The sequence below is a fragment of the Oncorhynchus clarkii genome, chromosome 2, assembly GCF_045791955.1.
Source record: "Oncorhynchus clarkii lewisi isolate Uvic-CL-2024 chromosome 2, UVic_Ocla_1.0, whole genome shotgun sequence".
NCBI lineage: Eukaryota > Metazoa > Chordata > Actinopteri > Salmoniformes > Salmonidae > Oncorhynchus > Oncorhynchus clarkii.
Window position 1 is genome coordinate 63271751 of NC_092148.1, and position 14336 is coordinate 63286086.

At 40.3% G+C, this 14336-nt stretch overlaps 1 protein-coding gene across 1 annotated transcript in view; it reads right to left on the minus strand.

Moving 5' to 3' along the window:
• The window catches only part of LOC139381983 (N-terminal EF-hand calcium-binding protein 2-like), a 139877-nt gene that overhangs the window by 7176 nt on the left and 118365 nt on the right, over nt 1-14336 (minus strand). The window contains exon 9 of the mRNA XM_071125881.1: nt 12131-12187. Coding sequence (XP_070981982.1) covers nt 12131-12187 — 57 coding nt within the window. The remainder of the gene's footprint in view (nt 1-12130; nt 12188-14336) is intronic.

Consider the following 14336-nt stretch of genomic DNA (forward strand, 5'->3'; position numbering starts at 1 on the left):
CAGACAGAAGTGAAAAGTGAGGGGTTGAGAAAAAGAGGGAGATAAAAGCAGAAAAATAGGTAAGGAAATCCATTTGATCATGTGATGGGGGCTCCTGGTTTAGCATGTGAGTGGAGAAGAGGTTTGTGGACGAGGCTTGTACGCATTAGTTAAATTTGCCACATTTTTACTTTGCATTCCACTTTCTTACATATCAGATTTGATTGATGAGTTCGTAAGTTACCTTTTTGATTCAAATGTCACACGATCTGAGGCGCAGAAGACCTGTAACTAACGTTTCAACCGTGATGGCAAACGTGAATGGTAATGGCTCCGACTCCAGTCCAACAGTTACGGATTATCATGTGGTCACACTCCACACAGATCGTCAGAACCTCCATACGGTTCTGGTCTCAGAAATTACAGCTACCATTGCCACCCAGCTCAAAACTGCCATTGATGCTGCTCTGGGACCCGCTTCTCCACCGTCCTGGATGGTGTCCGAGCCACTGCAGATGAACGACTTGGCGGCTTTGAACATGACCTGTGTGACTACAGTGACCGCATAGTAGCCCTCGAGAAAATGGTCACCCGTCTGAGCTCCGAAAACCAAAAGCTGATTGACAAGACTGATGACCTGGAATCCCTTTCTCACCATTGCAATCTTTGGGTTATTGGTATACCAGAGAAACTTGAAGGAGGGGACTCAGTTAAGTTCATGTCAGACTTCTTTGTGGAGGTGCTGGTCCTGCCATAGTTCCATCACCCCCAAAGCTGAACAGAGCCCATTGGCCCCTCCCCAGTGGGCGGAGACAACAAGCTACAGCTTGACTCCCACGAGGATGCCCAGCGTCGGTTCGACAGTCACTTCTGAGCCGTTCCTTGGATCTATGACCTACTCTTTTGCCAGTTAGCATGCATAACCTAGCCTACCCTCCAAGTCGAAGGTATGTTTTGATTTTTATGGCACGGACATTTCCCCCCAGTGCCATTCATTTTCTACTCTGCAGAAACACTATTGAACCCTAATATAAATGACTAATACTGTCATGTGTGGTTGTTATTTATGCAACACGTTTGGGAGGTCCTTTTTATTTGTCTAGATGGCTAGCGTAGCAATGCATAGCTACAATTCCAGGCTTTTGCAGAGCTTTCCTAGATTTTTAATATAGATACTTACTGAAGGTCTTTTCACCACTTTATTACACCCCATTGATCATTTGTACATGTACAGACACTCTGCCCCTTTTCTTTTTTGTAAAAGGGCAACATACTGCGGGACACTTATTTGGCCATCCTTACGAGACATTGCACATGTTGCACTGATTGAAGACTCCCCGAGTCAGGACAGTTTTGTTTTACTGTTATGTGGTTTTCTGACCTTGTTTTGGTCAGTTCTGTTGACCTACTTTACCATTTTGTGAATTTCTTTTCAAATGTGTTTCCCTACTCGTGCTATGGAGCCTCTCCGCGTTAGGAAAGGAAGGGTTTCTGTTTATATGTACCGAAGCTGCGCAAACGTCAATCTGCTGTCTCTATTCGCTGGGGAAGGAGACTTCGGATTTGGGTAGGAGGGGGAGTGACCTTTTTTGGTCCTTTCAATTTAAAAAAAAAAAGATGAGCTTTTTTCATCAGTTTTCTCTGTTATTTTTTCAAATACTTGGTTTGTTTTCACAACTTTTTCCTTTCAATATTTTAGATGGCTAACAACGCTAATAATAGTAATATTGAAATAGGTAGGCCTAATCCAAGAACATTTTTATCCTTGAATACCAAGACAATGAATAATCCTGTCAAGAGTTTTCTCCCATTTGAAAAAGCTAAAAGGTATTTTTTTACAAGTGACCCATTTATGCATTAAAGATCATTCAAGGCTACAAAACTCCAGGTTCAGTCAGGTTTTCCACTCAGACTTTAACTCCAAAGCCAGAGGTGTTGCAATTTTGGTTAGTAAAATAATACATTTCTCTACTACTAATGTTATTTCAGGCAGTATTGGGAGATATTTAATCATAACTGGCACCATTTGACAAACACCTGTAGTAGTGGTCAATGTATATGCTCCAAATTTTGATGATGTTGAATTTGCAATGGGTTGCTTGGGAAAATCTCTTCTCTGACCACCCATCTTTTGATATTTGGCGTGGATCTGAATTGTGTTATTAGAGTAGCTTTAGACCGCTCCAACCCCAAAACTATGTCTCCTTCTGCTATGTCAAAGTCCTTCTCAGATTTTATGGTCCAGAATGGGTGTAGGTTTCAGAATCCCCAGGCAAGAGATTATTCTTTCTTTTCACATGTACGCCATTTTTTTTCTCATATTGACTATTTCTTTATTGATCATAAGTTACACCCAAATGTCACCTCTTCTGAATATTTATCCATTGTAATTTCTGACCATAGACCTCTGGCCCTCGACATAGTCCTGTCAGGACAAACTTCGGTTCTCTTCTCCTGTCTGATGCAGACTTCTGTAACGTTATCTCCACTTCTATTGATCATTTTCTCTTTTCCAATCAGACAAGCTCAACCTCTCATTCTCTCTTATGGGAATCACTTAAGGCCTATCTTAGAGGAGAAAACATTTCTTATTCTTCTCATTTAAACAAAACTCGGAAAGTTAAACTAGAACATCTCATTAAAGTCATCCTTGACTTAGACCATCGATATGCCCTGACGCTATCCCCAGAGCTATATAAGCAACGCTTGAACTTACAATCAGGAATTCAATCTCTTGTTCACCGCAGATGCAGAACGATTACTATTGCATTCACGTGATATCTTCTATGGACATGGCAACAGAGCAAGTTGTCTGCTTGCACACCAATTAAAACGCTGCGCTACTACCCGTCTGATTCACCAAATTAAAGATTCCTCTCATAACTTGATTTCTGACCTTACGGGGATAAATGACACCTTCAAATCTTTCTACACCTCCCTGTATACGTCTAAATTTCCATCAGATACTGCCAATATGACTACATTTTTGGGTGAACTGGAGACTCCCACAGTTGAGGCTGAAACTGCAGATGACCAATATTCTCCTCTCAGCCTTGAGGAAGTTATTCAGTCTATCAAGCCTATGCAGAGCAGCAAAGCTTCAGGAACGGATGGGTTTCCAACTGAGTTCTTTAAGAAATTCCATACCAAGTTAGCCCCTTTACTTTTATCTATGTATAACGAGTCACTTGAACGTGGCTCACTGCCACCTACCCTAACACAGGCTTCAATAGCGCTTCTCCTTAAGAAGGGGAAAGACCCTGTTCTTCCTGTTCTTCATTTAGGCTCCTAAGCCTCTGTCACGTTCTGACCTTTATTTCCTTTGTTTTGTATTCATTATTTAGTATGGTGAGGGCGTGAGTTGGGGTGTGCTGTCTATGTTTGATTTTCTATGATTTGGGGATTTCTATGTTTCGGCCTAGTATGGTTCTCAATCAGAGGCAGGTGTCATTAGTTGTCTCTGATTGAGAATCATACTTAGGTAGCCTGGGTTGCACTGTTTGTTTGTGGGTGATTGTCTATGTTGATTGCTTGTTTCAGCACAGTTCGCATTAGCTTCACTGTTGTTATTTAGTTTATTGTTTTGTATAGTGTTTCAGTGTTCAGTGTTTTTTTTTATTAAAATTCATGATGAGCACATACCACGCCGCTTTTTGGTCCTCCGATCCATCTCGACTCTCCTCTTCAGATGAAGAGGAGGACGACCGTGCCTCCTTAATGTGGATGTAAAGGTGCTTGAGAAGGTGAAAGCGAGGCGTCTGGAAGTAGTCTTACCAGGACTCATATCACAGGAACAAACCGTTTTTTATAAAGGACAGATATTCATTTTTTAAATATTCGGACACTGTTTTACATAATTTATTCAAAACAAATGTTTAACACCCCTGAGGTGGCAATCTCCCTAGATGCAGAGAAGGCATTCGACAGAATTGAATGATAGTACCTATTTGCTTTCTTTAAAAAAATGGATTTGGGGACAAATTTAGCTCATGGATCCATCTCGTCGGTACCAATGACACCCGTACAGATTATTTTGCCCTGGAACGTGGGACACGCCAAGGCTGCCCATCGTCCTCTTAGTTATTTGCTGTCGCCATTGAGCCCCTTTCAGTAGCTTCACGGGCATCCTCCTCTTTCCAATATGTAATACAGGAAGCAGTTGAACATAGGTTATCATTATATGCAGATGATTTGTTTCTCTTTGTAAGTAACCCTGTAACCTGTTTAGCTTCTATCCTTTCTATTCTGGAGAACTTTGGCTCTTTCTCCGGTTACAAGCTGAATCTCCAGAACAGTGAGTGCTTTCAAATCAATCCAGCAGCGCTGCAGCTTTTCAGCTTAGCCACTCTGGTTTCAAATACCTTGGAGTGAACGTAACTCGTTCATTACATGCTCTTTTTTCTGCAAACTTTGCTCCCTTCCTTACGCAAATGAAATCTGATTTTCAGAGATGGGGTAGCTTACCACTATCACTTATAGGAAGGATTAATGCTGTAAAAAGGATTTACCCAAATTCCGTTATCTATTTCAAATGAAGTTTTATTTTTATTTTTTTTACCACATTTAGTTACCACATTTATCTGGGGAGGAAAGGTACCCAGAGTCAGGAGATCTTTACTTCAGCGATGCAAGTTTAGTGGAGGGCTTGCACTACCCAACTTTTTACACTCTTACTGGGCAGCCTACTTTCAGAAATTGCTATTCTGGTTACATGCTCCAGATACCCCATGCTGCCACCTAGAGGCACATTCTTGTATTTCTGCTTCTCTTCATGCTTTTTACTCTGCTCTTCTCTCCCAGCATCCCCCTCTCGCTATACTGGCAATCCTGCAGTACTTTCCACACTTAAGATTTGGTACCAGTTTCGACGGCATTTTAAATTCTCATCTGCGTCTACTATTGATAAGAATCACTTATTCCCCGCTTCCCTAATAGATCATATATTTTCTTGTCCAGTGAGAGAAAGCATTAAGTCCTTCCAAGACTTTTCGTAAATAGATTTTTCTAGTTATCCCAAACTGGTCTCTAAATACTCTTTGTCTCCATCTCACTTTTTCCGTTACCTTCAAATAAAGGCATTGTGTCTCCTCCCAATTTTCTGGCTTCCCTGCTCCACCCCCTTGCCAACCCTGTGATGGTATATTGACTCGATTACCGCGACAGAAAGCAGTAATTTCTCAGATCTATCTGTGTATTATGTCATTGGACAAACACTTCACCAACAAAACTAAATCTGCTTGGGAATGGGAAATGGGTGTTGAATTTACACAGGAGTGGTGGGATGAGACGATTGATAGAGTACGCTCCACTACATCTCGTGCTCGTCTTGGTCTCAAACAATTTAAGGTTTTACATAAAGTGTATTTTTCCAAATCCAGATTGTCTGAAATATATCCAAATGTAAATGATGAGTGTGATAGATGTCATGTCTCACCATGACATCTGTCACAGGGAATCGAGGTGGGTGGACTGAGGTAGGGCGGAGAGGTAGGGAAGGGACTTGGGTTTTTGGGGGTGGATGTGTTGCGTGGAGGGAGGAAGAGAGGGTTGTTGGAATATGGTAAAATCTTTGATGTACATTTTGTAAAATTTGAATTAAAAAAAATATATATAAATAATACAATGTGATGGGAATGGTCTATGGCAGGGATCATCAACTAGATTCAGTTGTGGGGCCGATTCTTTCTTGAGCGGATGGTCGGGGGGCCGGAACATAATTACTAATTAGTAGTAGACTGCAATTTGACAGCAAGAAGCCCAAACATATAATATTTGACTAAAACATAGTAATTTCAAACCTTGCTTCCATGTTTATACAATCACATCTCTCTATTATGAGTGGGAATACTTGGGAACAGATTTCCTAAATGTAAATAATTTGGAACTGATTTTCTGGTGTTTTTACAGTATTTCCCATCTAAAAATGAAAATAAATTATATTATTATTATTTTTTCGCTCAGCCAAAAAAAGAAAACAGTGACCCAAATTCATCCCACGAGCCACAAGTTGGGGAACCCTGCTCTATGGAGTGCTTGCAGTGTTCTGTATATCCATGGTGTAGACCCTTTTTCAGTACACGACACGCTGACGTCACGCACGGATGCGTGCGACTCTTGGCGGCAGTAAGAAAGCCATCGCCATCTGCGAAAACCACTTTTTGGGGTATTCATATGCATAAAATTATGTTTTGATTCTTGCTTGAACAGTCGCTAAGATAACATTTGGTTGTGATCTTTGCAAAATAACTGTTTTGGATGCAGCAGTTGTTAGTTAGAACCAAGCCTTAACCCTATATCCTAATTTTGCATAACCCTAATCCTAATCTTGGCATAACCCTAACTCTAGCTTCATGTCCACTTCCCTGTTCAACCCTCAACCACAACCCTAACCTTAACTTCATGTCAACATCCCCGTTCAACCCTAATCCTAGCCTCAACCACAACCCTAACTCCTTCGCCAACTCCTGTCATTAAATCATGTTCTTTCTGTTTAAAAAAGTATAATTCATATAATATGCTGTATGTATTTATGTCACTGATTCGGTGATTGCTACACAATACATTCATTTAAATTATGCCTAACATTATTCTGATATGTGACATTGGGACTGTGACAACGCAATCAAACTGTTTAAATCTACAGTCCAACATGTGGTGCTTCAGCAGGTGGGAAAGATAAAAACTAATTGAATCCATTAGAAACTCCTGTCTGACAGGACCATTCCAAACTACAGTTATCATCCCCTCTGGACCAGAGCAATAAATGGGTCAAAAACTGATAATAAACTCAAAACTCAATCAGAAACAGTAAATGACCCGTCTTACCTCAAACCAGAGCAATATTATTACATTTCCTCTTCCATTCCAGATGGAGAATAAATCAACCATTACCAAGACACATGCAGCATTTACCAGGCTGCCTAAAATAAGGGCTAGGCCCATCATGCTAAATTCAAGTTGATTCAATTGTGTGCCTTTCATTTGTCGTCTAGGCTGGTTTTAACAAGACAGCGTGTGGCACAGACAAAAACACAAACAAAACTAGAAATCCTTGTAACTGTGTATCTCAGCATGAGTTTCTATAAAATAGTAATTGTCTGTGGGGAGATCATCATTACTGGATGTGAAAATGGGAACATTTCACAAATGGTTATGGACTCTATAAGCTAGTTTGATAGGAAATATTTTGACCACCACTGCAATAAAGATACAAGAGGCCTTATCAATGGCAGTATTAAAATCCATCCATTCATCCCCCTTCTCTCTCTTTATTACCTACATTATTTATTGTGTGTTCCCCCCTCTCTCTCTCTCTCTCTCTCTCTGTCTGTCTGTCTGTCTGTCTGTCTGTCTGTCTGTCTGTCTGTCTGTCTGTCTGTCTGTCTGTCTGTCTGTCTGTCTGTGGGTTTGTGTGGGATTGTACAAGGGTTTGTGTGTGTGTGTATGGCTCAGGGCAATATCTATATGTAGGCATATATGTGCACACGAACATATGCAGGCATACATGGTATAATGAAGGCAGTAAGGAATCCATTGAATATATCATGAGATAATAGTGCATGGCTGTGTATATGAGGGGGAGTGTGAAAGAGAGAGAGTTTGAATGTATGTACAGGGGAATCACAGAATTGCACCGTTAACATGGAAACTGGAGAATACCCCCCCCCTTTATTTAACTAGGCAAGTCAGTTAAGAACAAATTCTTATTTGCAATGACGGCCTACCCCGGCCAAACCCGGATGACGCTGGGCCAATTGTGCGCAGCCCTATGGGTATCCCAATCACGGCCGGATGTGATACAGCCTGGATTCGAATCAGGGACTGTAGTGACGGCTCTTGCACTGAGATGCTGTGCCTTAGACCGCTGCGCCACTTGGGATTCAGCCGTTGGCCGATTTTCCTTCTTTTCACTCTGTCAACTAGGGTAGTATTGTGGAGTAACTACAATGTTATTAATCCATCCTCAGTTTTCTCCTATCACAGCTATTCAACTCTGTAACTGTTTTTTCTAAAGTCACCATTGGCCTCATGGTAAAATACCAGAGCGGTTTCCTTCCTCTCCGGCAACTGAGTTAGGAAGGACACCTGTATCTTTGTATTGGAAAGGGGTGAATTGATAAACCATCCAAAGTATAATCAATAACTTAACTTTTTTTTACCCATCTACCAATAGCTGCTCTTCTTTGCGAGATGTTGGAAAACCTCCCTGGTCTTTGTGGTTTAATCTGTATTTGAAATTCACTGCTCGACTGAGGAGTACAGAGATGAGGCAGTCATTCAAAAATCATGTAATACACAATTATTGCAGTTTTACATTATGGGGTATTGTGTGTAGGCCAGTGACAAAAAACAAAACTAAATGTAATCCATTTTAAATTCAGGCTGTAACTCAACTAAATGTGGAAAAAGTCAAGGGGTGTGAATACTTTCTGAATGTTATGCATGGGAATAAATGGGAACAGATTTCCAAAATTAAAATCACTTCGAGCTGATTTCCTGGTGTTTTTACAGTTTTTTATGTCCATTAATGAAAGAAAAATAAACATAAGAAGAAAAACATCTTGGAGGGCCAAATAAAACCATCCGCGGGCCAAATTCGGCCCATATGCTGCCAGTTGGGGATCCTTGTCCTAGAGAGACAAATCTCTTTCTGCAGTGGTGCATCCCTTCGCATCATAACACCCTCCAAATGAGCAATGCTGCATGTCTTTCTCCAATGATTCTCTCTCCTTGTGCCTTTCTCCCCATCCCTCATGGCACAGTGGTTGTATCGACAAGGGCCAGTGATTTCAGGTCTGCCAATATAAAATAAAGCTGTGTGTGGTCTAGGAGACTATTAACAACTGTGAAAATGCATTCGAAACCCTTAAAGAAACTGCTGACACAATAGATACACTGTGGTATGATGTACAAGAGCAATGATGCGTTCACACTGACTTTCTCCCGATGGAGACAGTGCATGTTTGAGCACTGGTCACTCCCACAAGGCTACAGTGAGCAATAACTACTGTTCAGTCCCTCTAACGCTCCGATTCCTCACCACATAGCTGTTGAGTTTCACATTATGGAACAAACAATTGGAGAGTGGATGAAAATATTTACTACCCAGGCTGCACCCAGGGTGAAAAAGGTCAGTCAGAAGTACCACTGTGGTCAGTGCTATACACAGTATCCACTGTACTGGCTGAAGTTAGGTCAGATAACTCAGGTCTGCAGCACTGCTCTGTCCCAGGTACAGTATATCACTCTGAACTGGATAATGGAAGGAGAAATACAGTGTGGTCTTTCAGGTAAAGCAGACTGGACTTTTGTTTTCGTCACAGTCAATCCAGATAAATCAGTGTCAATAATGGGGTTGCTGCATACCGAGTGCTTCTTGAGGGCATGCACCACACCCCCATTTTAAGTAAATAAAATAAAAAATAAAAATATTTTCCAACATTGCCACCCCCTCTAGGCAAACATGTACAAAACGTTGCAATTTCTAAGCAGGAAATCAATATGTAAAATGGAAATGCTTGACTATTGAAAATCACAATACAGCAAGAAAACAGAAGCCTGAGCATCATTAGCTGTGGCACAATACATTGGAAGCATGTAATTAAATAGAGACTAAGGGATATCAAAGAGCTAATAATCAGACCCTAGTCTCATTTCTACACTACTGTTCAAACGTTTGGGGTCACTTATAAATGTCCTTGTTCTTTAAAGAAAAGCTATTTTTTTGTCCATTAAAATAACATCAAATTGATCAGAAGGCCAGCTTCCCGGAGTCGCCTCTTCACATGTCAATGTTGAGACTGGTGTTTTGCAGGTACTATTTAATTAAGCTGCCAGCTGCCACTAGACCCTCTAATGTACTTGTCCTCTTGTTCAGTTATGCACTGGGGCCTCCCACTCCTCTTTCTATTCTGGTTAGAGACAGTTTGTGCTGTTTTGTGAAGGGAGTAGTACACAGCGTTGTACCAGATCTTCAGGTTCTTGGCAATTTCTCACATGGAATAGCCTTAATTTCTCAGAACAAGAATAGACTGACGGATTTCAGAAGAAAGTTATTTGTTTCTGGCCATTTTAAGCCTGTAATCAAACCCACAAATTCTGATGCTCCAGATACTCAACTAGTCTAAAGAAGGACAGTTTTATTGCTTCTTTAATCAGAACAACAGTTTTCAGCTATGCTAACATAATTGCAAAAGGGTTTACTAATGATCAATTAGCCTTTTAAAATGATAAACTTGGATTAGCTAACACAACGTGCCATTTGAACATAGGAGTGATGGCTGATGATAATGGGCCTCTGCACACCTATGTAGATATTCCATTAAAAGTCAGCCGTTTCCAGCTACATTAGTCATTTACAACATTAACAATGTCTACACTGTATTTCTGATCAATTTGATGTTATTTTAATGGGCCAAAAATGTGCTTTTCTTTCAAAAACAAGGAAATGTCTAAGTGACCACAAACTTTTGAACGGTAGTGTATGTGTGACCTGGGTGCTGGAGAGGAGGGGGAAATTACTGGAACGATTCAGGCATTTGCATTAAGGAACACTGCATAATACACATACAGCAATGGTACCGCATTAATATCAAAATGCCATACAAAATGCTTTATAAGAGCAATTACAAGCAAGGATACTCAGTAAGCTGTTTCAAGGCATTTCAAATGTGGATGGTGAACTCTGGCACCTCTACTGTGCATGTTGTTGTAGAAAACATGACTTTAGATTCAATCTTTCTATTCTTGATTGTATGCTGAGTGAATCACTTGCAGTAGTGCGCACAGCACTAAGAAAACCCTGCTGAGAGTATGGTGGGTCAAAAGGTTCAATCTTCATTCCCACTTTAAGAATACCCGTCGGGCCTACTAATGTGCCCCTATTGAGCTTTGGGCACACAAACGCAAATGCAGCCCCACACCAATCAGACTGGCCCAGCTGACAGGTGAAGCTTGCTCTAATCCTATTTGTGAGAGCAAATGATAGCTCTAGACGCTGACAATGATTAATGGGAGAAAAGGAATGATTCAATTTGCTTGGATCCCTCAAGCATCAATAAGGCAGAAGTCAATCAGAGGCAGGATCCGGGCGGCTTGATTCAGATTCAGAGCAGGTGCTGCCAGTGGACTGCTGCAGTAGGACCCTAGGAGTGAGCAAGGGAACTGCACTGATGCGCAGATAAAGACACCAGTCCCTGTATTATTCCTCAGATCCATCAGACCTCTGATTGTCCCTGTGTGAACTGCCATCTCTCCATCTTTCTCATACTGACAGTTCTACAGGCCACTGCATCCACATCTCATACAGGCATGCTGACGGAGGGATATATATTTCAAGAACCAGATGGAGAAACTTTTGCCTAATCAGTAAAAAATAATAATGAAAGGGTCATAGGAGCATAATACCATTTGGGCATTTGGAGAGTATGCTTGTTGCAGACTACACAAACTGTATAGCGACATATGAGTATTTTCTTTTTTGGTTAAGCATGTTTCGGATTGAAAGATAAATAACTTAACTATACTGTAGGAAACTGTTCAAACTGTTTAACAATTGTTAATATGGGGCGGCAGGGTAGCCCAGTGGTTAGAGAGTTGGACTAGTAACCGAAAGGTTGCAAGTTCAAATCCCTGAGCTGACAAGGTACAAATCTGTCGTTCTGCCCTTGAACAGGCAGTTAACCCACTGTTCCTAGGCCATCATTGAAAATAATAATTTGTTCTTAACTGACTTGCCTAGTTAAATAAAGGTACAAAAATAAAAAAATATATGGAAGCATGAGGCCACAACAATATGAACAGAATATATGCTTCCCCTGAGGTTTCAGGGTCAAATAACCACCCATGGGAGGCACTTAAAATACATAATTTGAACTCAAGCACTGAGTCTGACCACTTTGATAAGAAAAGATAGATAACATGCACTCATGCTTTTCATGCAGGAGATAAGTAATCTTCTTGGCTGCTTTCTGCTTGAAAGGAGGTGGATATGAGATGCCAATGATTCTCTGTGCAAGCTGGGAGCTTCAGAATGGAGCTCCCAGCTTGGGGGTCGTGAGGGGTAGCTAGGGGTGGAGCAGCAAACCCCCCACAGTGCCACAGCCAAACCGTGCCCCCCTACCAGGCTCTCAGGCATAAATATGCTACTTACTGCGCTGGCTGTGCCATCAGTGTCTGTTAGCCTCTGATGCAGGTCAAACCAAACTGTCTGCAACAAGAACCAAAACACAAGAACCACAAGTGGATTAGTGTTAAGCCTAAACTGCACTGGAACAGTGGAACAGAGGCACCCTACTCTGCACTGCACACACCCAGGTGGGCAGTTTTTTTTCCAACTCACATTTCTTATTTGCAACTGTACAGACACGATGCATGTTTCTTTTAATCCGACTCAAGACTTGCCTTGATACTGTTCTGATGACAATTGATCACTAAACTGAATGAATATCAGTGTTGGGGAAGTTACTCTGAAAACATAGTTTACCAAGCTACCAATGACTTCACACTGAAATAAGTTAAGCTACACTACAGCTACCCTTAATAATAATACAGTTTACTTAACTAAGCTTACTTTGAAAAAGTAGTTAACTACATCCAAACTACTTAGTGAAAAATTATCATATCTATATCTAAAATGTCATTGACTACAAATTGCAAGGACAAATTACTCTGGAGTCAGATGTTAACAGAATGTGTAATTTAGCCTATAAAACACAAAAAGTTACAATTGGGCACACAAAAAGTGTTTCAAGGAAGAATTAGGCAGGTCTAATGCCGAAAAATAAAGGAAATTCTTCTTTACTTCATCTATATTTTATTTTTTCAAAAAAAGTAGTGTGTAGTTCCAGTAGTTAACTACTAGTTGAGAAGTTAATAAAACCTGAAGTAACTAAGGTGGTCATGAATTATACTTTTATTGCTGCTTTATTACCCATTTATTACAGTTAACAATGCAGTTCCCTTCAAACTGTCAAACTATCCCCCTATTTGTTTCTAGAACAGATATTTTATGTAATGAAGGAAATGCTTGCTTTCTATTTGAGCAGAAATCTGTCTTGAATACTGTGAGACGCTATATCGCTTAGCTAGCTAATATACTCACAGATCTGTAGATGAAAATGTTACACTGCAGAGAGGGTAGCTATCACATAGTATAATGTGGAACGGCCTTAGATAACATTTCATATAGAATCACAGAGATTTTAATCAGAGATGAGCATCTCTGACTGCAGGAAAATGTCAAGCCCAGAAAAACCCATCACTGTATTACAGAGCTATATTTACAATCACATATTAAAGGAAAATAACACCCCAAAACGATATTTTGGTATTTGTTTCATTAGTCCATTGATAACATAGTGCCAAAATGTTTTGAATGTCAGCAATCAAGTTTTCAAAATGTATAACTTTCAAAATACGGAAAGACAGCATCCTACCGGCTGTATTTCTGTATTTAGAAAGTTATATATCTTGAAAACTTGATGACATACAAAACATTTTGGGACTATATCAACAACAGACTAATGAAACAAAAACCAAAATATTGTTTTTGGGTTCAGTTGCACACACTGAATGCCCTGATTTCTATAGGTATGTCTGATCTAGTCATTGTATATCATCTGCAGGATGATTTTAACCAGAGGTGACCTCAAGCCAATCCCAGATGTGTGAAGGATCCTTGTCATCAGAGCTCTTGTTGTCTGTAGAATGCTGTAGAGTGCTCGCCTGCTGGTGCAGGAAGCATCATTTCCTTTCCCCGTTGTGTCATTATAAATGCCTCAATCACCGAGTAAGTTATGGACTGTAACTATTGAAAACTCATGTAAAATTCACATTCTGTGGTGTTTCTCATCTATCCGATGGGAGTGGAGTGAAACACTGTATTGTATAGCAGTTTCCATCCGACAAATGTCTTCCTGAGTGTACATTGGTGCATAATGATGAACAGACAACGCAGATGTGTCTGAATGTGGGTTGAGACCCTGGATTATCTTTCATACAGCACCAGATACTGTACAGATGAAGGATCTTAATTTGAGCCAGTCTGCTATATTACAGTATAAAAATAATCCTGCAGCAACAGGAAGTGTGAATTATGATGAGGATTATAATTAAGGCTACAATATGTAATGACCCGACCAAATTCACATAGACATGTGAGTTATAGACCTGCCATTCTCGATGAAAGCAAGTTTAAGAAGCGGCAGATCTGTTCTATGTGCTCTATTTCTATGCATCTCGTTCTTAAGTTTCTTTTTTGTATCTTTTACTTCCGGTTTTATACACCAGCTTCAAAAAGGTGAAAATACAATATTTTTGGTTATTGAAAATATACTACAAGTTTGTATTTTCCTGCT